At 38.3% G+C, this 24128-nt stretch overlaps 1 protein-coding gene and 1 long non-coding RNA gene across 8 annotated transcripts in view; one reads left to right on the top strand and one right to left on the bottom strand.

The window, feature by feature from the left end:
* LOC141365364 (uncharacterized) overlaps window positions 1-24128 on the top strand; it is a 310045-nt gene that overhangs the window by 55538 nt on the left and 230379 nt on the right. The window lies entirely within an intron of this gene.
* The window catches only part of esrrga (estrogen-related receptor gamma a), a 231258-nt gene that overhangs the window by 3797 nt on the left and 203333 nt on the right, over window positions 1-24128 (bottom strand). For all 7 annotated transcript variants that reach the window (XM_055172189.2, XM_055172186.2, XM_055172185.2 and 4 more), the window contains one exon: window positions 9241-9510. In XM_055172189.2, coding sequence (XP_055028164.1) covers window positions 9241-9510 — 270 coding nt within the window. The remainder of the gene's footprint in view (window positions 1-9240; window positions 9511-24128) is intronic.

Raw genomic sequence — 24128 nt, 5'->3', positions numbered from 1 at the left:
CGGACCAAAATACCAATCATAATGGTTTTTGAATTTGAGATTTATACACATCTGAAAACTGAATAAATTAAATTTCCATTGATGTACACTGAAAAAAAGATTCATTAAATTTTTTCTAAATTTTTTAAGGTAAGTGGTCGCAATCAATTTATTTACGCTAAAAAAATAAAATAAAAAACCTTTGTTTAAATGTAGCTTAAATAAACTGATCGCAACCACTTACCTTAAAAATTGAGTAAATATAATGAATATTTTTTTCAGTGTATGGTTTGTAAGGATAGGATATTATTTGGTCGAGATATTTGGAAATTATGAAATCTGAAGGTGCAAAATATGGAAATATTGAGTAAATTGCCTTTAAAGTTGTCTAAATGAAGTCCTTAGCAATACATTTTTGATATATTTACAAAATATCTTCATAGAACATGATTTTTACTTAAAGGGACACTCCACTTTTTTTTTTAAATATTCTCATTTTCCAGCTCCCCTTTGGAATCCATTCAACCGATCTCCAGGGGCCTCATTTATAAACGTTGCGTACGCACAAAAGAAGGCGTACGCCACTCTCTACGCAATAGTTGTTATTTATAAAAAGCAAACGTGACGGGAAAATGTGCTGTCCGTCACGCAAGCTCTGACCAAGGCGTACGCATAAAAACGGGTGAAATGAGAAATGGCGACACCGACGGCAGATGGAAGAAACACGTGAAAGTGAAAGTAAAAATGACAACACTACCTCTCATAAATAACATGAAGACTTCACAAAGCAAGTCTTACAATTAACAGCCTACACGAACACCCGTTTGATCGATCAGAAGTGAAACAAAAAAATAAAGAAATCGAAAATTACAACAGAAATTCAAATGAACACATATTTGCTAAAAGAAAAGTGAAATATGTTCTGCAATAATATTGGCATGTTGTGCAATTCATCCTCATAAAGAATATAGTTAACAGAACGAAATAATGTACAAAACTGATATTCTCGTCAATGTGGACGTCTGGCGGAGCAGATATAGATGCAATTACATAGACAGATAGATAGATAATTAAGGAGATATATAGTTAGATAGATAGATAAATAAATAGATAGATGTATTAATTGTCCACTGGGGAAAGTTGTTTTCATAGTAAACCATATCTTCATAATCTACGGAATTATGGTATTCATGCATATGCCTTTAGTGTGTTTTATTTTTGATAAAACAATATATGGCGTATGTCTCAACCATTCAGGAAGCAACAAGAAATTACATTTGCGCTGAACAATGTCCCATTTCCACGTCGATTATTACCGACATCTGTAGCTTGTCAGATGCAATTAAATGAATGGAAATAAAATGCCCCATCACAATGTGTAATGCCCACACTGTGCCCTCCAAACAACGTTTTTCTCCTCTTTTCCCCCTCGCCAACGATAACTTCTACTTCACATTGAGTGAATTTACGGGGTTTTTTTTATTTCCTCTATGTGTTTGCCATGATTTCGCAATCAATGCATATTAACTTGTGGGCGTTTCACGGACTATTTATGGGCAACTATGGGCGTGTCATGAAGCCGCAAAAGCTGCGCTACATTTAGAATTGATTGTGATTTATTAAGGGAAAAATGCGTAGGATGTGCGTGCGCACGGTTTTATAAATCCGAATATTTCTGTGCGTACGCCCGTCCTATGTTTCATCCGTACGCCACTTCTGACGCAAATCCTACGCAAAGTTTTATAAATGAGGCCCCAGGTCTGGCGGTACCACTTTTAGCATAGCTTAGCATAATCCATTGAATCTGATTTCACCATTAGCATCGCGCTAAAAAATAACCAAAGAGTTTAGCTATTTTACCTATTTAAAACTTCTGTAGTTACATAGTGTACTAAGACTGACGTAAAATTAAAAGTTGCGATTTTCCAGGCAGATATGGCTAGGAACTATACTCTCATTCTGGCGTAATAATCAAAGACTTTGCTGCCGTAACATGGCTGCAGGAGGCGCAATAATATTATGCGGTGCCTGAAAATAGTCCCCTGTTATTAAGTTACCAAGGGGACTATACCTACGCCCTATTAATATTTATCTACTCCCTATTAATATCACTACGCCTGCTGCAGCCATGTTACGGCAGCAAAGTCCTTGATTATTATGCCAGAATGAGAGCATAGTTCCTAGCCATATCTGCCTAGAAAATCGCAACTTTTAATTTTCCGTCAGTCTTCTTACACGATGTAACTACAGAAGAGTCAAATTTTAAATAGGAAAAATATCTAAAATCTTGCTAATGGTCTAGTCGGATTCAATGGATTATGCTGAGCTATGCTAAAAGTGGTAGCGCCAGACCCGGAGATCAGCTGAATGGATTCCAAAACGGTAAAAAACAAATGTTTAGGGGAGCTGAAAAAAGATCATATTTTCAAAAAAAGTGGAGTGTCCCTTTAATATCCTAATGATTTCGGCATTAAAAAATATATAAATTTGACCCATACAATGCTATTGCTAAAAATATACCTGTGTGACTTATGACTGGTTTTGTGGTCCAGGGTCACATATATAAAATATTTTAGACTTTTTTTTAATAAGTATGCAACTTAAAAAATATCATCACTTTATAAAAATTTAAGTGAGTATTTCTAGGCAGAACCTTTCTTTGTCAAACCCCATTTCTGCCTTCCAAAATTCCGATGAGGAAGACTTGGCAAAAGCAAAGGGATTAAAAGAATGTGATTCATCCTTTTTTTTTTTTGCCAGCCCTAATCTCATTCTCCAGTGATTAAAGGCACACTTGAGTGTTAAACGCCACTTGTTTACAAGCTTCTCTATGGGTCTGATGAATGGCACGGGCAACAGAAACACAGTTTGGAATAGAGCTGATATGGCACTCGTCTGAGCGAGAGAAACAGAGGCTACAGTCCGAAAACAATACCTCAGCCTGACTGGCATTGTCTGGCAGAAATGTCAAACAGGCTGCATTTGCATTTCCACTCATTAGTTCAGCATTCACGCCAATTCACGGAGACCGGCGTGCCACTGAGAACACAATTAGTCTCAGACGGCTACTATCTTTGCTGTGTGTTTTACAACGGTTACCCAAAAACTCTGTGATCATTTCCTCACCCTCAAGTTGTTCCAAACCTGTACACAAAGAAAGATATGTTTGTAATCAAGCAGATTGCAGAAGCATTGACTTTTATAGAAGGAAAAAAATACAATGGAAGTCAATGGTGCCCCACAACTGTTTGGTTACAAACACTGCTCTAAATATCTTCATTTGTGTTCAGCAGAACAAATACATTTATGCAGGTTTGAAACAACTTAAAGGTCAGTAAATAATGACATTATTTTAATTTTTGGGTAAACTATCCCTTTAAAGGTGCCAAAGAATGCATTGAAATAATGTTAAATTGTTCTTTGATATCTACATAGAATGTATGTAACTTTATTAAGTGCTTTTTACACGTCCATTTACAACCCTAGGATTTGTAATTTGAATGAAATAGTCTATTCTTGCCCTATTTGGAAGGGTCATGAATAATAATATTGAGCTCTGCTCTGATTGGCTCTGCTCTGCGGCTCATGCCAGTAGCTCACATTCGTAAACCGACCTTATATGTTTGAGTCTGTATGAGACTTTGAGAAGCAACTTATTGTTTGGAGATTGTTAATGGACATTTCTGAGTGGTAAGTTTGTGTTTATTTTCAGTATGGACCAGCAAAACGTAACTATAACATCAATAGTAGAATTTCAGCTTAAACGCTAGCATATACTGTACTAGCATGTAGCTCTAACTCTCCAGTAACTACTTTGTTTTTAGCATTTTAACAACTTTGTAATTCATTTAATGTGTAAATTAATGTCGGGGGAGTACTGAACATCTCGACTGTGACATCACAGTTGGTGTTATGTTGAGATTGGCCTGTTTTCCAGCTGTCTTTTTGTGCACAAGGTTTACATAAAAATGAGGAAACAAACACGTTTGAGGCTCACGGTATGTCATTACCGTGTACAGAGCTCTTATTATTCATCTATGCCTAGGGAAATACTCTTTTTTTATTCTATGGCACCTTTAAAATCAGTTTGACTACATGAATATGTCAATAAGTGTATGGTATACAATGAAAGTGAATGGGGTCCACGGCTGTTCCTGGTCCCATCCACATTCACTGTATAAAAAGAGCAGCTTGGACAAAGAAAATCATACTTTTTTTCGACTGAACAATCCCTCTAATTTTTTCCTGCACATCTATGTCTTACACAGTGCTTTCATGGTTTTATTTTATCACAATGTGTTTTGTCTGACTTGCTCTTTATAGACTGACTCCACCGACGATATTGACTGGTTTTCTACTGTGGCGTGTCAATCCAATCCTTTTCCCTCAGGATAAAATGTCCAAATGCACACTGGCTTTTGGCAAAGATGTCACGATCAATACATTACTCGAATCAATTGATACATACACGTTAAATAATAATTATACGGTCAAGTATTGATAAAAGCAAGACCTCGTGAGAGGTTTCCTATGAGATTAATACAGAACGTTTTCCTACGTTTCAGTATTCTAAGCGTTCAGTGTCTGGATCTCGCTCTCCACCCATCTGGAATTCAGACGGCGAGGTCTCGTCCATCATTCACATGGGCTTTGGCCATCTGAAAAGTGACCTGTGATCCGACAGAAATCCCTGGCAGGAAAGTGCTTACCTGCACCTTTCCACGCAAGCTGCCAGACCGGAGGCTCTATCAATCTCACCATCACTGCTGGAGGCTGAAGAATACTCAAGGCATTTTGGTAAAATGTATATTTTTAGCGATTGGGTCTCGTAGGTGTTGCCTTTTAACTGAAATTTATAATCGAGACGACATCCGCGAGGAAATCAAAGGGAAATCTGTTATGAAAATGAACTGTGGCCACCTTAGTTCAACAACGGTATTTGTAGTAAAATCACAGTAACCACAAATTTGTCATTGTCTCAGTACAGTAAGCATAGTTTAACCACGCTAGTTGTAGTAAAACTATGGTAATAAATATGTAAAAAATAATCTCCTTAAAACTATACATGGTTGGTACAGCAACAGCTTTGTTATTTTTCATAAAGAAAATTGATTTGCTCAGAGAATTAATAATGATTTACTGTAAAAGTGACATTAAAGAAGTTCCTTTTAATTTATTGTTTAATTTTATACACATAATGATTTATTTTCTTAATGTTGTTTTTCATGCTATCCACTTAAAGGGATAGTTCACCCAAAAAATTATTCTGTCATCATTTACTCATCTTCAAGTTATTGCAAACCTGTATACATTTCTTTATTCTGCTGAACACAAGAGGATATTTTCAATGTTAATAGCTAAACAGATCTGGGGCACCATTCACTTCCATAGTTATTATTTCTTCCTGCTCGATTACAAATATGTTCCTTTGTGCTTAGCAGAACAAATAAATGTACACAGGTTTGTAACAACTTGAGGGTGAGTAAATGATGAGAGAATTTTGGGGTGAACCATCCCTTTAAATCATGTCCTTCAAAATAACTCAATGTTTCCAATTCCAGCGTGATCGACGTATTACACGTACATTTACTTGCGTTTTCATACACACTGAAACGTATAATATCGTGTTAATAGACCTAATACGTTAATTTTTTTATGTATTAACAGCTTTACAGACATGCAGATTTGTACGTATTCCTATTCATAAATATTAAAATCGTTGGCATTGGCGTTTCTAACTCATATTAATGAAATTCATACGATTGCAAGGAACAAATCCGAATTCAGCCCTTTATCCCAGTTTCTCAACAGCGATCGTAAATGTTAAATCTCGAATTCGTTGTGAATTTGAATTCAAATATGGCACCTCAAGAAGCTTTACGACACATTGCTTTACGCCTATTGGTTCCTGGGTGCTAAATCACAGATTTGCAAAATTGCCATCTTTCAGTCAATGTATGTTTAAAGGGGGGGTTTAATGGTATTTCAAGCATTCTGACTTATTAACACAGTTATAGAATTTGCAGTTGGGCGTGTTTCAGAGTATTTCTGTGCCGAATGCACTTCGCCAGGGTTCGTACAAGTTTCGGCTAGTTTTTTTCGATTACGGTTCTAACTGACGTTTCAGGGGTTTTCGATACGTATCACTTCTTTATATGGGCTTCCGCCGGAAAACTTCCCCCGGAAATCCCCGCCCAGCCGTCAGTCAGCGGGAGACGCTAGAGCTTGCTAACAGGTTATCACGCCACTCAGCTTTGTTTAATTACAAAATTCAACAATGGCACAAGAAGAAGTGTGTTTTTGGATGTAAGGAGAAGACATCCAGCCTTATGGAAACAATGGATATAGTTTATTATCCGGATTAGCAGCGGAGTTTTGCGTGTGTGTTTGATGCGGTGGATTTTCAGAACCGGGTCATGACGAGTTACACGTAGTAAGTAAGACTTCTGTCTTATGTTGGAAATAGGCGCGTGTATATTATATAAATGACACGAACATGTAGTGAATCAAAAGTTAAAACAGTGTTGTATAGTATTGCATGACTCGTCCTCGCTCCTCCCGCGATATAACTCCGCCTTCTTCATTTTTTCGTACGTTATCGGAAAGATTCGGTAAAGCTAATCTTTCTTTTATAAATCTGATTAAACTAAAGACTCTTCAGAGATATAAAGGATGTCATACTACTCTATGGGTACTCCAGATTAACATCAGAAATGCAGAAACAGCGTGTGTTACGTGAGCTTTAAATTTGAAATGTGAAGAGCTGATTAATGTTATCGTGGATTAATAACTTAAATATTTCTTTGTACTTCGTATACTCCAGATAAACTGTAAAAAATGTCTGTAGAAATTACAGTATTACTGGGTATTACTGGCAACTAGCTGCCATATAGGGTAAGGGTTTGGGGTAGGATTAGAGAGGTAACATTATCGATAAAATGGTTAACGGGGAAATACAGAAATTTTTATGCTATGAAAGATTTGCAATGTTTTACGACTTTTAGTTGTAAAAAAAATAATACTTTTTTAAAAATAAACACTTTAAAAAATTCCGTAGAAATTACAGTGTTATTGCAGCTGGGTTGCTGGTAACTTACTGTAGATTTAAATTTATGTTATTTACTGGCAACATTTTGTTATTGTGGATTAATAACTTAAATATTTCTTTGTACTTCGTATACTCCAGATACACTGTAAAAAAAATTCTGTAGAAATTACAGTATTACTGGGAATTACTGGCAACTAGCTGCCAGTAACTTACTGTAGATTTTACATTTATGTTATTTTCTGGCAACAGTTTGTTCAAAGTTAAATGAACATGAAACATTTTCAGTCTTTATCTTCTACAGTAAGTTACTGGCAACCAGCTGAATAATTACAGTATATATATATATATATATATATAGGGTAAGGGTTTGGGGTAGGATTAGAGAGGTAACATTATCGATAAAATGGTTAAGGGGGAAATACAGCAATTTTTATGCTATGAAAGATTTGCAATGTTTTACGATTTTTAGTTGTAAACATTATTTTTTTTAATAAACACTTAAAAAAAATTCCGTAGAAATTACAGTGTTATTGCAGCTGGGTTGCCGGTAACTTACTGTATATTTAAATGTATATTATTTACTGGCAACATTTTGTTCAAAGTTAAATTAACATTAAACATTTACAAGTCTTTATCTTTACAGAGTAATACTAAAAAAACTGCATCAAGCAAAACATTCTGGGAAACAAAATCTGAAGCAAAAAACAGAAAACGGTTGATGATGATTTCTGGTTCCCAGAATGCTTTGCATGAGGCCATTATTGTATAGTTTTATTCTGTAAAGATAAAGACTTGTTAATATTTAAAATTTATTTGAACAAATTCTTGCCAGTAAATAACATAAATTTAAATCTACAGTAAATTACCGGCAACCCAGCTGCAATAACATTGTAATTTCTACAGAATTTTTTCACAGTGTACAATTAAATGTTGTACAGTAAGTACGTCTACATTGAACGCCTCACCATCTATTTAAACTTACTTGTTTTTTAAAGTTATGTATTAATACTACGTATTAACAGCTGCCAATTCCTGTAATGCTTGCAAAGCTTGCAAATAAATAGGATGTACAGTTCAGAGTACACAAATAGTCAGAGACCAAATACTGTCTTAAACAATAGCATGTCTATTGAAAGGCTGTAAAATATATTGGCTCTGAGCAGAACTACCCAGCACCTCAGGGCTTTGGAAAATGGTGGAGTGCATCATTTTTGTCAGCACCTGTCTGAAACACTCTCCTCTCCAGCAAAAAAGAAGTGACAAAATGGCTCACCTTTGAAAACGGACATGATGCATGTCTCTCTTGAGAAAAGAGCCATAGAAAGAAAGTAAAGAAAGAGAAAGGAAAAAGAGATTGCACTAGTATGCTCCAGTGGAAAACCATAAAGCCCGATCATCTCCCGGACAGACGGAAGACAACAGCCTCCTAAATCCATCTACATATCGACTCAAAAACTCTTGTGCGAGTGAACGTGTGCGTCAACAAACAGAGATGAAGCGCTAATCGCCAAATCAATTAAAAAAGAATTTCTCAAAAGAGTCACGCGCTCCCTCTCAGGGGTGCACTTTGGGCAGAACGGCCCCCGGTGTCCGCCGGGCCGGGCCAAACTAGCGTGCCGTCATCCGCAAGCGAGCAAGAGCAATCTGCTTTTTCATTTTTCAGCATGGCCAGGCCCAGCCGGAGATTGATCGTCACATATGGCCCTAGAAAACAAACTGTCAATACCTTGAGCGCTGGAGAATTTGAACAAATAGCCGCCCTCTCATTCAAGCTGCTCATTGCGTCCCATTTAACAGATTTTATTGACAGTTTCCTTCTTGTAATTAAAGGGAAAACTACTGGCCGGCAACCAAGATAAAGTTCAAAGATGGGGTCAACACAAAGGGAGCCGGAGGGCCATGGTGTGACTGTCGATGGTGGACAACATCAGACCTTGTTATTGACATGCAGGTGCATAGCGATGGTCTCCTTACTTAAGAAGCATCTGAGGAGAGACTTATGCTAATTCGGACGCAGAAGGATTTCAAAAGGGGCGGACAGGGATGGGATCACTGGTTTTTGTGTGTTGTTATGTGTCTGTGTGTTTGCAAAAAAGCGAGAGTAAAACATCGAGCACCAGGTACTAATAAATGACCTTGTAACGTAATGCAAGTCATTTTGGATAAAAGCATCAGTCAAATGTAAATTTAACGCTATACATAATAAATCTTACCCGAGTTAGCGAGCGCTATAGCTTTAAGAGTGACAAACTCCTCCTTCTCCAGCTTCATGGTTTTGTACTTCTTCACCAGCTGCAGGATCGCATTGTTTAGGTCCAGCAGGCCGGCCAGTTTGGACTGGTCCTCATCCATGATGTAGTCCTCGGCGTACACCAGCTTGTCCTCAAAAGAAAGCGAGCGGTACACCACGCGCAAGATCAGGATCTCCATCCAAGCGCTCTGCAGAAGACTCATCTGATCTGCCAACGACAGCGTGGAAAACCCTGAGAAACAGTGGGAGAAAGAAAAAGCTTTGTTTAACTGGATTCCAACCTATGAAACAAAAGACTCATTGCGAGAAGTTTCTGGTTCACGTTATAGCGGGAAGAATTGACATTCTGGAGGAGTAACACGGAGGAAAACTCCAGTGGGATCGAGCTAAAGCATCTAGCACGAGCCTCGGCTCTCGTCTCCTGCCGCGTTGCCGGCCAGGGGGCATCCTGAGGGAGGGCACTCCTTATCTCCCCCAACATGCACCATGGATCAATTCTTCCCATCACACCAACTGAAAGACTAATTGCTTGCCTCAAACTCCTTCTTTTTCCACCTCCCCCACTCTGCACACACACTTTTTTTCCGCTGTCTTTTGCTGGAAGTGATGGAAATCGTGAAGTTCATGTTCATGAATGCCATTGAAGTCTGTCTATGACACATGGAGGTTAACCCTTGTGTTCTTTAAATAATCACATTTTTAAATAAGAAACATACTTAATCTGCTTGATACATGGACTCATTACAATATTATGAGAATGCCAAAAACTATCAATCTGGAAAATGGAAAATTCTCGAACTAGAGTAATAAAATCAGTCATAGTCTAGTGGTAAGAGAGTCCGGCATGTAACCTGAGAGTTGTTGGTTCGAGTCTCACGACTGGCAGGTTGCGACCCTAATTGCTCCCTGGGCACTGGGATAGCTGCCCACTGTTCTGTTTGTGTTCACTACTCACTGGGAAGGGTTAAACGCAGAGGACACATTTCGAGTATGCGTGGCATACTTGAGAAGCACGCCGCTTTCACTTCAATAAGATTAGTAACACTTTACAATAAGGTTGTATTTGTTAACAGTAAATGCATAAACTAACAATGAGCAATAAAGTTTTCCAGCATTTATACATTTTTGTTAATGTTAGTTAAAAGCCCAGTGTAGAGCTGCAACTATTGGCTATTTTTTCAACCGATTAATCTATCGATTATTTGTTCGATTAGTCATTTAGTCAAATGATTTTTTATATATATAATTTATATTATTTTATAAATAATAAATGTTAACATCTGCCATTAATGTAAATATTTTATTTAACCAAATTTTTTATTAAACAAATACACAAACAAAAATTTTCAACACAAAACATAAAGTGGCAGTTCCACGGAAAATATAACAAATCACATAAAGACAAGTCCAACATAAATTCAGCCTAACATAAACAGTGCAAAAGGGGCATTATTCACCTTAAACAATAAAATAGGCATATAATAATTAAAATTAAATAAGTAAAATAAAAATAAATCAAACGGAATAAGCATCAACTTTAACATTGAACTTTTCTTAAGTTCCGGGTAAAAAAAACAAGTTTAGCTAGAATGATTTTTTTTGCTGAGTGTCCATGCATAGATGTTGTGCTGCTGTGTGGGATGCCATTTCAGTTTTAAACAGTGTGCAGAGCAACATTTTATTTGGTCTCTTCATAAAGTATTTCCACACTTTTGATCGCGTTCTGGCTGTTTGGTATAACGCCTGATTGTCAGTATCACCCGGAGCTGAAGCCGCCATTGTTTAAAACTGTAAACAATGCATTGACGCATTTCCGACAAATCGACATAACTACGTAATCGACTAGGTTGACGTGTCATTCCAGCCCTAATTCAGTGTACGTTTTTAGCGGCATCTAGTGGTGAGATTGCGAATTGCAACCAAGCTCACTTTCGAAACGCAAAGAGAAGCTACGATAGCGACAACAGGACAAACATTTTGTCAAAACGGACATTTTGTCTCAGATGACAAAATGTCAGTTTAGGGCTGACGGCGACTTCCATGTAAGGAGACCGGCGGTGTATATAGATAAAAAATTTTAATTCTAAGGTAATAAAAACAATACGGTTCATTTTCTAAGGTTTTTATACAACACATATAACATCGTTATGCATACTATATTGCATTTCTGTCAAGTGATCCTTCTAAAAGTCCCACGTTGTACTTTTAATTCCAGTACAATTGCGCATGCTAGCTCTTTGTGCATTAACTTTTGTATTAAAAAAATGTATAATGAACTAAGATTATAAATGAACTAATAAATCCTGTTGAAGTATTGTTCATTGCTAGTCCATGTTAGTCTAATCTAAACAAATACTACAACGATTGTAGTGTGTTACAAAAAATAAACAGACTGAAGAACTGCTTGAATGCCCATCATTGACTCCAAAGGCGGCACCTGTTTGCATTGGACACCCATCTGACCGTGCATCTACCTCTCTTATCATCTCACTCCCGCTCTTCGAAAAACAGATGAATCATTTCTTTTTGCGACAGCAAGGGGGCTAATCTGGATGGCAGGGGAACGGCAGGAAAGCGATGCTTACCAACATCTGTTGTGTAGAGATGCCTTTAAAGAAAGCAGGCAGTTTTGCTTTTCCCTATCCTTTTTTAAAATCTCTTTCGTGAGTTAATCACTGATGGCACGGAGCTCATTAGGTATAGGTTTCGGGCTATTGTTTATATCAACCGCTAATTTATTATCGCAAACTGTTAACATCTCTGATCTCATTAGAGGCAGACTAAGAGCTGGTGAGCAGTTGGTGGCTTCCCTGGCCTGCTGGTGCAAGTGTGCTCAATGCCAGTTGGCAGAGTCATCCTTTACTACTTAATAAAATCATCAAAAGGGATTAAGCCAAGAATTTCTTAAGGGGTCTAATGCCGCATTCTTACAAAGAGACTGGCCTCAATGAAAGGTGGCACGGACTAAAAATAAGATCATGTTCTCTCTCTCTCCTTGGAGCTACTTGTAATCCTTTAATATTCCTGATACTTGGAAAAAATCCATATCTGGATATACAGTAAAGAAAATTTTTTGTACTGCATGATTTAATGAAATGCTATTGATTTTGACCTGGTAATAACTAGTAATGTATTCTGAATAATTCCATAAATATTTGTGTAATTTTTACATCAAATTAGTAAGCAAGTAAAAATATTTGTAAAGTACATTCTAACACAACAAAGCTTACTTAAGTGCTGAACAGATAATCTACAGTAACAAAATAAGCACAATACAGATTCTAAGGATAGGGGTGCGCGGGACAAAAACTAAGGCGGGGTTAGTTGTAACACAGACTGTTTACATTGTTGCACCAGTATTTTTTTCATGCTGCCAAAAGACGATCTCCCGCAAATTAATGGAAATGTATAATGTTTTTCCAGAAAGTTATTGATGAATGAGTGTTTTGGTGACATGTAAGTACATTTTTTCATCATATTTTTTTTGGTTTCTAAGTTGGGTGTGTAAGATAACAAATCCAATGCTATGTCATATTAATCAGTGTCTTGTTGACTAAAACATCGCATAATTTTGAAATATGTCTGCAGCTCTTTTGGTGGGCTTGAAAATATTTCAAGCGGGGTTAATTGTAACGCTGTGTTACAACTTACCCCTCAGCACTTACGATATGAAAACCGCTAACGTTAGCGTAATTCTTGCCGTTGTTTTAAATAGGCTACACACGAATGATTGCTGGCTGCCAACAAAATAAATGTGCCTGTCTTATCAAAAATCGTGTGTCAAATTTATTTTTGTTCATATCTTGAATATTGATTGAATAAGGTCACGTCAAAGATTGAAATCATAATGAAATGAATGGCTAAAATCAGACTTTGATGCTCATTATCTCAGAATTAGATTTTTGAAACTGTAGTATGATTATTACAGACTGGGCGACATATAAATTTTTTTTTGTCATAATTGTGCTGCTTTTTCTCACATATTTAGACATTTGTATCTATTTATAATCCAACTATTGTTAGAAAAGGGCTGGATGAATGAATACAGTGTGGATACCTGTCTATTATAGACAGATATATAAACAATATCCACTTCAAGTATATAGACAAAATAGTATTGAAAAATTTGCCTGCAAACTTAATTTTAGCAAGTGTTACAACTAACCCCCTGCCTGTTATAATTAGCCCCACCTATGGGGTAAGTTGTAACGTTTGCACTTCTGTCACGTTTGGTGTAATTGTCCAAGAATGATAAGAAATAGAAACAAACTTCAAATGTTCATTTGTACAGAGATGTGTGTGTTGCTTGTGTAAAAATATAATTAATCAAACTCAAATATTTTTTGAATGATTGAGCCAAAACCAAAAAGCGTTAGATTGTGCACTGCTCTTCCCTACTAATGCTAAAGAATAAAAGTTGCAGTGCGAACATTGCAAAAAATGCAGCAAAATATGCCAAAAATAAAAAAAAAACGTCACTTGCTCTCTGTTTGATCACAACAACATTAACACAATTAATGGCGTTCCTATAGCTCAGTTGGTGGAATATTGGATTAGCACACAAATATTGATAACATTTTAAAATGTATAGCTTGCAATGCACTGGATAAAAGTGTAGACCAAATGCATTAATCTGGCATGAGTTTGGGACGGTGCTTTCTGTTTATCCGACCAATGGATCCGTTTAAGAATTACTTTTGCAATTCTATCCGCAAAGCTACACAAAGATTCCTATCTGTAATTATTGGTAGAGTTCAAGCAAATGAAGGAATAACAAGACACCAAAGACACCAGATATTAAGATGGACGTCAGGTCAAACAACAAGAGTAAGAGAAAGACAAAGAGCGATAGACAAAATAAAGAGAGACAAAATAAAGCCAGAGGGACAGTGTGGTAGATCTGGTCAGGACGGGGGGAGTGGTGGAGTGGCAGATGGACAGAGCCCATCGCCTCGAGCTCCCCCCTGTGCCACTCCCAGCCCATCCTCCCAGCCACTGCTGTTAGTAAATAATTAGATTTACACATTCCCCAATCTCCACACATCTCTCCGCAGAATAATTAAAAGCCGGATGATTAGTTTATTGAGTGGAAGGAAGAACTTTTTTTCCCTCTTTATTGAGGTCCATCAACGATTTTATCAGGGGTTCCCGCTTTTACGGTTGTCATGCCCGTGCAGGCATCCAATTTTTCTTATCTCCCTGATTAATACAAATGCTGTTTCAGGACGCATTAATTAACAGATACAAATCTACGTTCTCATGGCCGGATCGATGGAGAGAAGAAAAGAGCCATCAATGTGAATTTACTGCTGATGATGGAAAAGGTTCTCTATTGACATTTACGCGAGGGCAAACTTTAAAGATGCGTTTTCCCTTCTTTTCATCTGCTATTTCATTTCACAAAAGAGCACGGTGGCGAACGCGATTACGGTTCACCTTTGGACGCTTTGCTGCGTGAGAGAGGATCCAAAAGACCGATTTAAAGCCCGTCACTGTCGTTTTAGCTGTACAAATGTATTCCCAACAGGAATTAATGGAACAAGAAAAGGTTTGATGACTCACTGCATTTCATTTTTTTAAAATATTTTTTTAATATAAATGTATATTTATCAGCGACTGGTGTTTTGGTCACTTTTTCTAATTGGGTACCCGACCGATAAATCAAACATCTCTGCAAAGTTTTTTAAACTATTTCTCAAGAAAATGCCTTCGCAAAAATTAAGCAGAATTTTTAAACAATGTTTCTGTGCTTGACCCTATTAGTGTATTTATCTAATTATTATTATTATTATTATTATTATTATTATTAATAATAATCTGTTTTCCTTTTGAGTTTCCTTAAAGAAAAAAAAGCAATCCATGTATTTTCAGATACGAGTCTCTTTTATTTGGCAGACACAAAGCAGACTGCCCCATCCGGTTGACACACGGGCATTATCTGATCCAGCGTTCAATCTCCACTAGCGTCCTCTCAATTTAACTCTCTTTGCCCGAAGACGAGCTTCAGACCTCATCTCTCTCTCTCTTTCTCTCTCTCTCTCTCGCTCTCTCTTTGGCAACACCAAGGTTTTTGCCACTGGCAGGATCTTTTTTTTCCTCTCTATCTCTCTGTTTTCTCTCCCTAAACCGATTCACTTTGTGGTAGAAGAAGAAGGAGGTCTAAGCATTGCGATGTGTGAAGGTTACCCCGGTGGAGGGTATCCGATGGCCGAGGCCTAGCGAAACCCGCAGTGGCTTTTCAGAAGAAATAAGTGTCGGAGCGGCGCATAGCGCAGGCTGACAGAAAGAGGCTGCGGTGCAGCCATGCGAAATTAACCCCTGCCGGGCAAGACTGCTCACCACCAGGCCTCACAGCAACCACCGGCCGTCCGTCTGCCAAATCTTTTCTGACTGCACGTTTACACCACTGAGAAGACCCACCGGTACACACAATTCTACTCCTCTTCCTCAGGGCAGACTTCACCTCGGTAATGCTGCTTAGCCATCATGCAAACACACACACATATACGTACATACACTCAACTCCTCCGTCTCTCTCTTAGTAACACCCCTTATGGTTATTTTTTCATGGTTTCAGGGTAACACGCATGAGCAATGAGAATCAATGGTATTCTGCACATGGGCAACACCGAATGCTTATTTGACGTATCTCGGCTCCCTCCTGAGCTCCTGTGTGTGAGTGCACACACTACTCGCTTTCACACTTTGTCAAGATGATGATGACACGGTGACTAATCTCCTTGTAAAAATAGTGCTGGAGAAACTAAAGGGTAGATAAGAGTAACATTGGTAGTCTAAGTTGTCATATCGGCTTAACAGGACAGCATCACGCAAAAACAACGCATTATCAACCAATAATAGATGTTAATGTATTAGGGTGATTCTCGCGAAATTAGACTCATGAAACATTTTGATAAAATAAGCAGCATGCAGATACAAACATCTCTTCATGTACTATATTGCACATGATTACAAATTACATCATACAAACCAATTTTATAGTTTCTTCCACATTTAAGGGGAAAATGTTCATTACCGCAACGTGTCCATGACTGGATTTGGGTTCTTTGACATGGAGATATTTATAATTAAAAAATTGCATGTTATACTGTAAACATTTACAGTAAAGAAACATGTGGTATTTGGTGATCATTGGTAAATGTAGAGACAATAATAAGGAATATAAATGTGTCCAAGACCAATTTTCTCATCCTTCGCAACAATTTTCAATCATTGTTTAAGCCCTCAATGAACTAACATTTTCAAAAATAGTTTGTTGGAAGGGACATAATTGACTGTGACACTCAAGATGGCTACCAGGTAAGCAGTTCTTATTTTTCTCTCTAAATAAAAGTTCTCAAATAATTCTCATTACCGAAACATGAGTTTTAAATGCATATATTCAATGTAATATCATGTTGCGGTAATGATACTTTTTGATAATGATAATCAAAAAAAATATTCTATAGGAAATATTTTGTAAATCCTCTAAAAATAATGGTTATAGTTAGTTCAGACCTTAATCTTACATGTGCAAAAATAAAAAATTGGCTTCAAGAGCTTTTTAAAAAAATATGATGGTGGACACCTTCTAAGTCTGGATTTTGTGAGAATCACCCATTAACCTTAAACATTTGTTTGAAACAACTCAAACAATGTTTGTATTTATTGGTTTTCTACTCTTTGATCTATCTATCTGCATTTTACTCGTCTGTGTACACGTACGAGTCAAATAAACAATATTTTGCAAGGCTGTGCGTTTGCATACTGTTGCATACACGTAAAAACAGATTACACTTCGGGTTTTACAGATAAGCCTGTGCTAACCATGAGGCTAACATTGCCAAAAACCATAGTGTTAGGCATGTCAGTCCCTGTCCATCTATTTAGTGCTTGCCTTACCAACTAAACCAGCCTGTTGCAACTTGCCACAAATCAAAAACATGGAAAGGCAAACAAGTGCGTTCTGTGTGTAAACAGTCAGGTCTTTAGTTAAACCCCCCGCCCCCTAAGTAGGGAGGGGGACACAGGGGAAGGAATGACAAGAGCGCCATACACACAAACCGAGACGGCGGATTCTCTTTGCTTTTATCACCGGCCGCCTTTCATCTCCAAAACAACACCAGTCACAGACAGAAAGAGAGAGAGAGAGAGAGAAAGAGAGAGGGAGGGAGGGAAAAATCACACTTTTTAGGAGGGAAAACACATTAACACCGCCATAGCTGTCCACATCCATTTAGCGGCTAAGCAAATATTCACCTGTCAGCGCGAGGCGTGCTGCTATACAGCGCTTACCATGATCACACGAGCTCTGCTACGGTGTTAAACAGCTGCTGGCTTCTGCTCCGCCATTCAATAGAGTTAAATGGAATGGAGTGCTTTTCCCACGGGCTTTTGTTTGGGTAAAAATGGAATGGTATTTTATGTCACTTACAATTTTGTTACCGTTTTGAGGGGATTTTCAGAAACAGAGACCTGAGAGCCGATCAAAAAGAATGCTGAAGAAATGTGGAGAAATGGGGTCAAAGGTTATTAACTGTACCATTGTAGACCTATAAACTGAATTTACAGTCTCTCCTCAATACGGGTACCTGGTCTACTGTGTGGAATTTATCGGTTTAATGTTTCTCTAAGGGAGCACGTACACCAAAAGCATTTAAAGGCTGGAAATGCCAGGTGAACGCCGACTATGGGTGCGTACCAATGCTTTTTCAGCTAAGCGCTTTGATTGCTATGATACTTCCACTTTGGTTATCAGTGATTGGACGGCCAAGATGACGAGCTGAGCGCAGAAAAAATGCAAAACCCGGGCGCTCAGCGTGAAAAAAAATTCCAGCTGCATTTTTGAAAAGTGTGGCTTTTACATTCGAAATAATTGGAAACAATTGAAAACATACAACGGGTGACAACGTAAAAGCCTTGGTGTGCACGCCCCCTTAGGGGCCATTCACATATCGCGTCTTTTGCGTTATTTCAAATGTTCGTTATTTCAAATGTTCGTTATTTCAAATGTTTGTTATTTCAAATGTTCATTATTTCAAATGTTCGTTATTTCAAATGTTCGTTATTTCAAATGTTCGTTATTTCAAATGGTCATTATTTCAAATGGTCATTATTTTAAATGTAGGCGCGCGGTATGCGCGTTCATAATGGAAGCGACGTGGTCGCGACGCGCACACGGTGCGACGCGCTCATTTTCTCCAGGTGCATTCGCACCACATCGAGTTAAAAACATTTCAACTTTTCAGAATGCCGCAAGTGCACTTGCAGGTCATGTGACAAGAACCTACGCCCCTAGCGGGTCTATCAAAAGAAGGTCCAGATTCTATTGGGGTAGGGGCGTGTTTGATTAAGTGATTTTAAATGTCAACATTGGCTTTCAGAGATCATGCACCCCGCCTTTAAGCAGCAAAATGTTTCTCTTAAAAAAAAATTATCAAGATGTAATAATTTGCTCTGCCTCTCAAATGGCTTTTTGACCACTGTAACCAATTTCTTTTGTTTATCCAGGCCCTTTGCTCTTAAAAATAAAGGTGCTACAAGCGTACATTCACTGGGGCGGTATCCTTTAACTCTTTCACCGCCATTGACGAGATATCTCGTCAATTAAGAGAAAAAGCTTCCCCGCCAATGACGAGATTTTCTGTCTTTCCGCAATACCGCTACTATCCACAAGGTGGCGCCCCTCCGCAACTTTTTAAACCCGGAAGTATTGCCCCATGGCAAGCGGCTGCATGTCCGTGTCTGTTTTAAAGATCGCTCTGAATGGGATCTCTATGAAAAGTCCGTCACAGAAATGGAGTTATCTCAGCTTTTTTTCAAAAGCTGATTACAAAATAACCACTTAAGGTAGAATGAAACGTTTTTTTTTTTGTTTGAAAGCAGAGGTCCTGTTCTTTCATTTGGTATATTGTATATTTATATATTTAAAGAAGAACATTTTCTGGAAGGCATTAAACTTTGGTGAAAATCATGAAAAACGCTGGCGCTGGCTGGCAACTTAAAAAAAAAAACCGCTGGTGGTGAAAGAGTTAAAGGTCCTAATATGTATCATATTTTGTACTAATATGAACTAGTGCAAAGGTGTAGTTTTTGAAAGGCATTGCCCCAGTGACAGCTACAGTAAGGACCATTTTTTAACCATTTTTACTGACAGTGTAACAACGATGCCATAGTAGAACCATTTTTGGTTCCCTGAAAAACTGTTCTTACCTTTTAATAATCAATTTTCTTTATCCTATTGATTTTACAAAACAGAAAGGTTCCTTATTAAACCTTAGACCTCCCTTTAAACACTGAAAAAAATTATTAATTCAATGTACACATTTTTTTTAAGGTAAGTGGTTGCAATCAATTTCTTTAAGCTACATTTAAACAAAAGTTTTTTTTTTCAATTTTTTGTTTAAATGTAGCTTAAATAAATTGATCGCAACCACTTACCTTAAAAATTGAGTAAATTGAATGAATAATTTTTTTCAGTGCACTGGCTGTACTCTTTGTACTCTATATAACTCCCACTTTTCGCAAATCTCACCCTACATTACGTTTAAATTGCAAGGAATAGTTGCAAATTCTGTTTTAAGATAACAAAACTCTTCAACAGCACTACAAGCTCGACTACTCATGATTAAAACATAGCTGCGAGGTTTGTAGCGTTCTTGCACGATTTGCTTCATCTATACGAGAAGAGATGCCACATTGTCAAGTAAACGCAGCTTCTTGATTCTAATGCATCTAATTAGCAATCGGCAGACTCTTAATTGCATACATTAAGGGCGTTTGGCGGTGAAGATTAATTCTAAATATACCCAGGCAGCTGGTTAAGATAGCATGGATTACGGTTCGGACTGTACTTTTCCACTTAATTGCGTATGAAATCGAGGCAGCGACAAGCACGTGTGCCCCGGTGGCGGGAGCGGAGAAGGGCGACAGCTCCCCGGATTGCAATAAAGCATCTATGGCAGAGACTCCACAGATGGAGTGACATTAACCACTGTCCCGAAAAGCCATTTCCAACAATGAAATATCAATATTTACATTTTAATCACACCTTTTCCTCTTTCTCCCTGGAGTCTCTTATAGTTGGCTCTACGGTCGTGAGGTTGCATGAATGTGGAGGTGATGGTTAAGGGTTTGGGGTGGAGCCGGTCAGATTGATATTAATCTCGGAAGTCTTTGTTACATTAGGTGTGTTAGTTCGGCAATAAAAAGCATAACTTACTAGGAAACTATTTGTGACCCTGTCTGTGAAAATCATTTTTTGTTTTCTATATAAAATCATCCTATGTGAAAATAACCTTGGTATTTTTAATATTGTCAGAGAAAGGCCACCTAAAATATTGAAATCAATGTAAAAATCCATGATTGAAATCAAACTTTAATTCACATAAAGAAAGTGAATGGGGTTGGTCTGACACCAAGTTTGTATTTGTGTACTGCAGTTTTGTGTCCTATTTCTTTTAAGAGGCATTCGTGTAGTTTGCACAGAGCTCTCCGCTGCACTCCTGTGCCAGTCGGACGCCTTTGATGTTGCCTCTCGAGGGGGGTCACCGTGGCTCGCCTAAACCTGGGCTTTGCAGATCCATCAACCATACACACTGTTTGTAAGGATGTGCTAGCAATGCATGGTTTAAATCTGATCCTCAGATGCACATTTAGTTTGCCACAACATATATTCAGGAGCGTGAGACTGTGTGTGTGTGTGTGCTTATAATTGGACGAGTTGGGAGGGGTGCAGGGAAAATACTTATACGGATTCATTTGTTTTCCCATGCTGATCGATAAAGACCCTTACGAGGTTTTATTGACAAACCGTATCTCATCTGGACGTCGCGGGAAAAAACACGAGGGAAAATCTTTGATGATACATTCCTCTCTAAAGCATCGAATAACTCTCATCGTGTGCAATGAATTTACCACAGCACATTATTTATACGCTTATCATTGGAGATTAAGAAAAACACCCAGATCTTTCCGATAGAGGTCTGGATGGATTAATTTCATACAGTAGTTGGGGATTAGCGCCTCTCCCTCATGATCCGGGCAGAGAAACATAACCAAAGGAATGCCCCGCATATCCAAACACATAGCCGGCATCCGACGTTAATGGCACGGGCAGACAGACAGCGAGCCTTGCGCTTAAAACGTGCCTTAATGCTTCTGAGACAAGACATTACCCCATTCCACAGCAATGAGCACCTTTTAATTTCTGCAAAAGCCACGGCTGAAAATCTTAATTAATTGTTCCATACTGCTTCAGGGTCATTATGCAATGTAATAAAGGCCGTGTAATTATGAAATTTTACAGCCATTACTGAGGCTGATAGCTCGTATTTCATCATCAGGCGGGCCGATGGCTTTCCGGGCGCGTGGATCCATGTGATGGACTGCGCGCAGATCTATCAGGGCCCAAACAATAAGCTGGCCAGGCTGGTGTAATAGCTACCCACAGATGAAGCGATAGATAAAGACAAACTATAAATCCAAAACACAAACCGAAATGCTGGGCTTTGATTACGCAATTGGGAAAAAGTTTGCAATCCTCACGAGGAAAGAAATCGGAAAGTGCATTCACACACATAATTATATAGAGGCGCCTTCACGTAAAGCTATGAGAGAATAATATAACAGAGCTATACAAGAAAGCATCGATCATGATAAAACACAAGGGCTTATTTGAGAAGGGCCAGAATTTATGCAGAGGCGAAAAAGGAATATGCTGATGCCAGTTTCATGAGACACAATGGCTCCAGGGCCTTAGAAGTACAGAAGAGGGAAACTCTCTATACCTGAGGGACGGCAACAAAAGAGGAAAAAAGGAAGTGAGAACATTCTGGACACACTGAACGTAGCAGACATTTAAATCTGAATTTACATTCAAATATGAAAAATGGGGATGAGGAGGGGGACACTTAGATGTTGAGAACCGGGCGTTAGGAGTACTGTATTTGAACCAGTATTGCTTTTCGATCTCTTTGAGACTGATTCACGATCAGCACTTTTGCTTCCTTATAAATGCCATTTCTGGATTTCCGTAAGCGTGCATTTTTGAAGTACTGCTGATCTGTATTGTATGGAGAGGACACTTTCTCCGTTTTAAACTTCATTCGGGCCATGATGCGTATAATAAATTTACATCCTGATTAAACTTGCAATGTAGGTTACACATTTTTAAGTGTATCAGTACCTTGTATGCATGTTGTATACCCAGAACAACATGATCTCACAAAGTTCCGTGGGATAGTCACGGAACTTGTTGCTCATCTTTCCGCGGCACTCCCACGGATCCCCGCATTTTTCCGTGGCCCTGCTACGGACTGTCTTTTTCCGTGGCATTCTCACGGATTGGTTACTGAACTGCTTTTTCCTATTTTCGGACCATTTCCGCTTCGGTTTGGGGTTGGATTTGGTGTTTGCGTTGGTGTGTCACTTTAACTATTGGTTTATACTATTTTTTCTGATTTATTCTTTTATATTTTCTAAACTTTAAACAATTGTCGCCTGGCGTTGGGGTTAGAGTTGGGTTTGGGTAGGGATGTCATTTCATGTAAGTCTAACCCTAAACCAAAGTGAAAATGGTAAGAAAATAGGACAAAACAGTTGAGTAACCAATCCGTGAGAATGCCACGGAAAAAAGACAGTCCGTAGCAGGGCCACGGAAAAATGCGGAGATCCGTGACTATGCCACGGAAATTCGTGAGATCAGGTTGCCCAGAATTATACCCCAAATTATAATTCTGGAATGGGAGAGAGAGAAAGATTGAGAGAGAAAGAGAGATAACAACATGATAAAGAATTATTATATATCATCTAGATCTATAGATATATTTGATAACATGATGATAGGATCTGTTTCTACAGTACCTCCCATTAAATTTGCTGTTGGGGATGAGCTTGGAGTGAGGCAGGACCGAAATGGAGTTTGGTTTGTATAATTACGTCCATCTATCTTTATATTCCGCCAGCATATCACAAATTGAAAATAGTAAAAATTGACTGTTCATTCTGATGCTTAATGATTGGCGGAGACACGGCGATGATTTATTGGTTACTTACTGATGTGACACATTTGCATCTTATTAGATGGAGATTACTAGGAGGCCCTTTCAGATTGCAGGACGCGGCCCTTCGCAAACCGCCTGATGGATTGATTTGATTTGCAAATGTAATCAAACTAATAAGAGGGAAAAATGAGCAATAATGCCTTGTTTTTTCAACGGGCAATCACACGGGGCCGCCCCCCGCTGGCTGTGATGGGCCTGATGGATTTGTACGAATAAAGCCCTGGTGAGAGGGCAGAAGGTTACTGTCACAACTACAGTAGTCAGCTCTTATTTGGCCTTTATAATGCAAATGCGGCTCTTATCAAGACATGCAAAAGGACGGATAAACACACACGTAGTCACACAATGCTTTGTCACGAGAAAACAAATACGAGTGTTTCCTGCAAAACATGATGCAAATGTGACTTCTGTCAGTTGCATTTCCAACAGATGTGTTTACATTTGTGGTGTGTTGTGGGTTTGGCAAATATTTCGGAGTGATAGTCACCTCATAAAAGGGTTGCCAACTTTGTCACTCTGAAATACGGGACAAAAGGTGGCCTGCCGGGTATGGTTTTGTGTGTGAATATACAGTTTATTGTTTTAAGACATTTGTCAAAATGATAGCTAATCTCCTAATTAAATATAAATTTAAAACTCATGCCCTGGCAACATACGGTAGGTTCATTAATAGTTTGTTTGTTTTTTTAACACATTTACCTTTACTAAAACATTTACTCATGCACTAAAGGTTAATCTGTGATTGGATAACACAGATTGGTTGTGATCATCTGCTGTTGCTGCTTAT

Source organism: Misgurnus anguillicaudatus, chromosome 7, assembly GCF_027580225.2.
Source record: "Misgurnus anguillicaudatus chromosome 7, ASM2758022v2, whole genome shotgun sequence".
In the NCBI taxonomy this organism is placed as follows: domain Eukaryota; kingdom Metazoa; phylum Chordata; class Actinopteri; order Cypriniformes; family Cobitidae; genus Misgurnus; species Misgurnus anguillicaudatus.
This window is presented reverse-complemented; position numbering and strand designations above follow the sequence as displayed.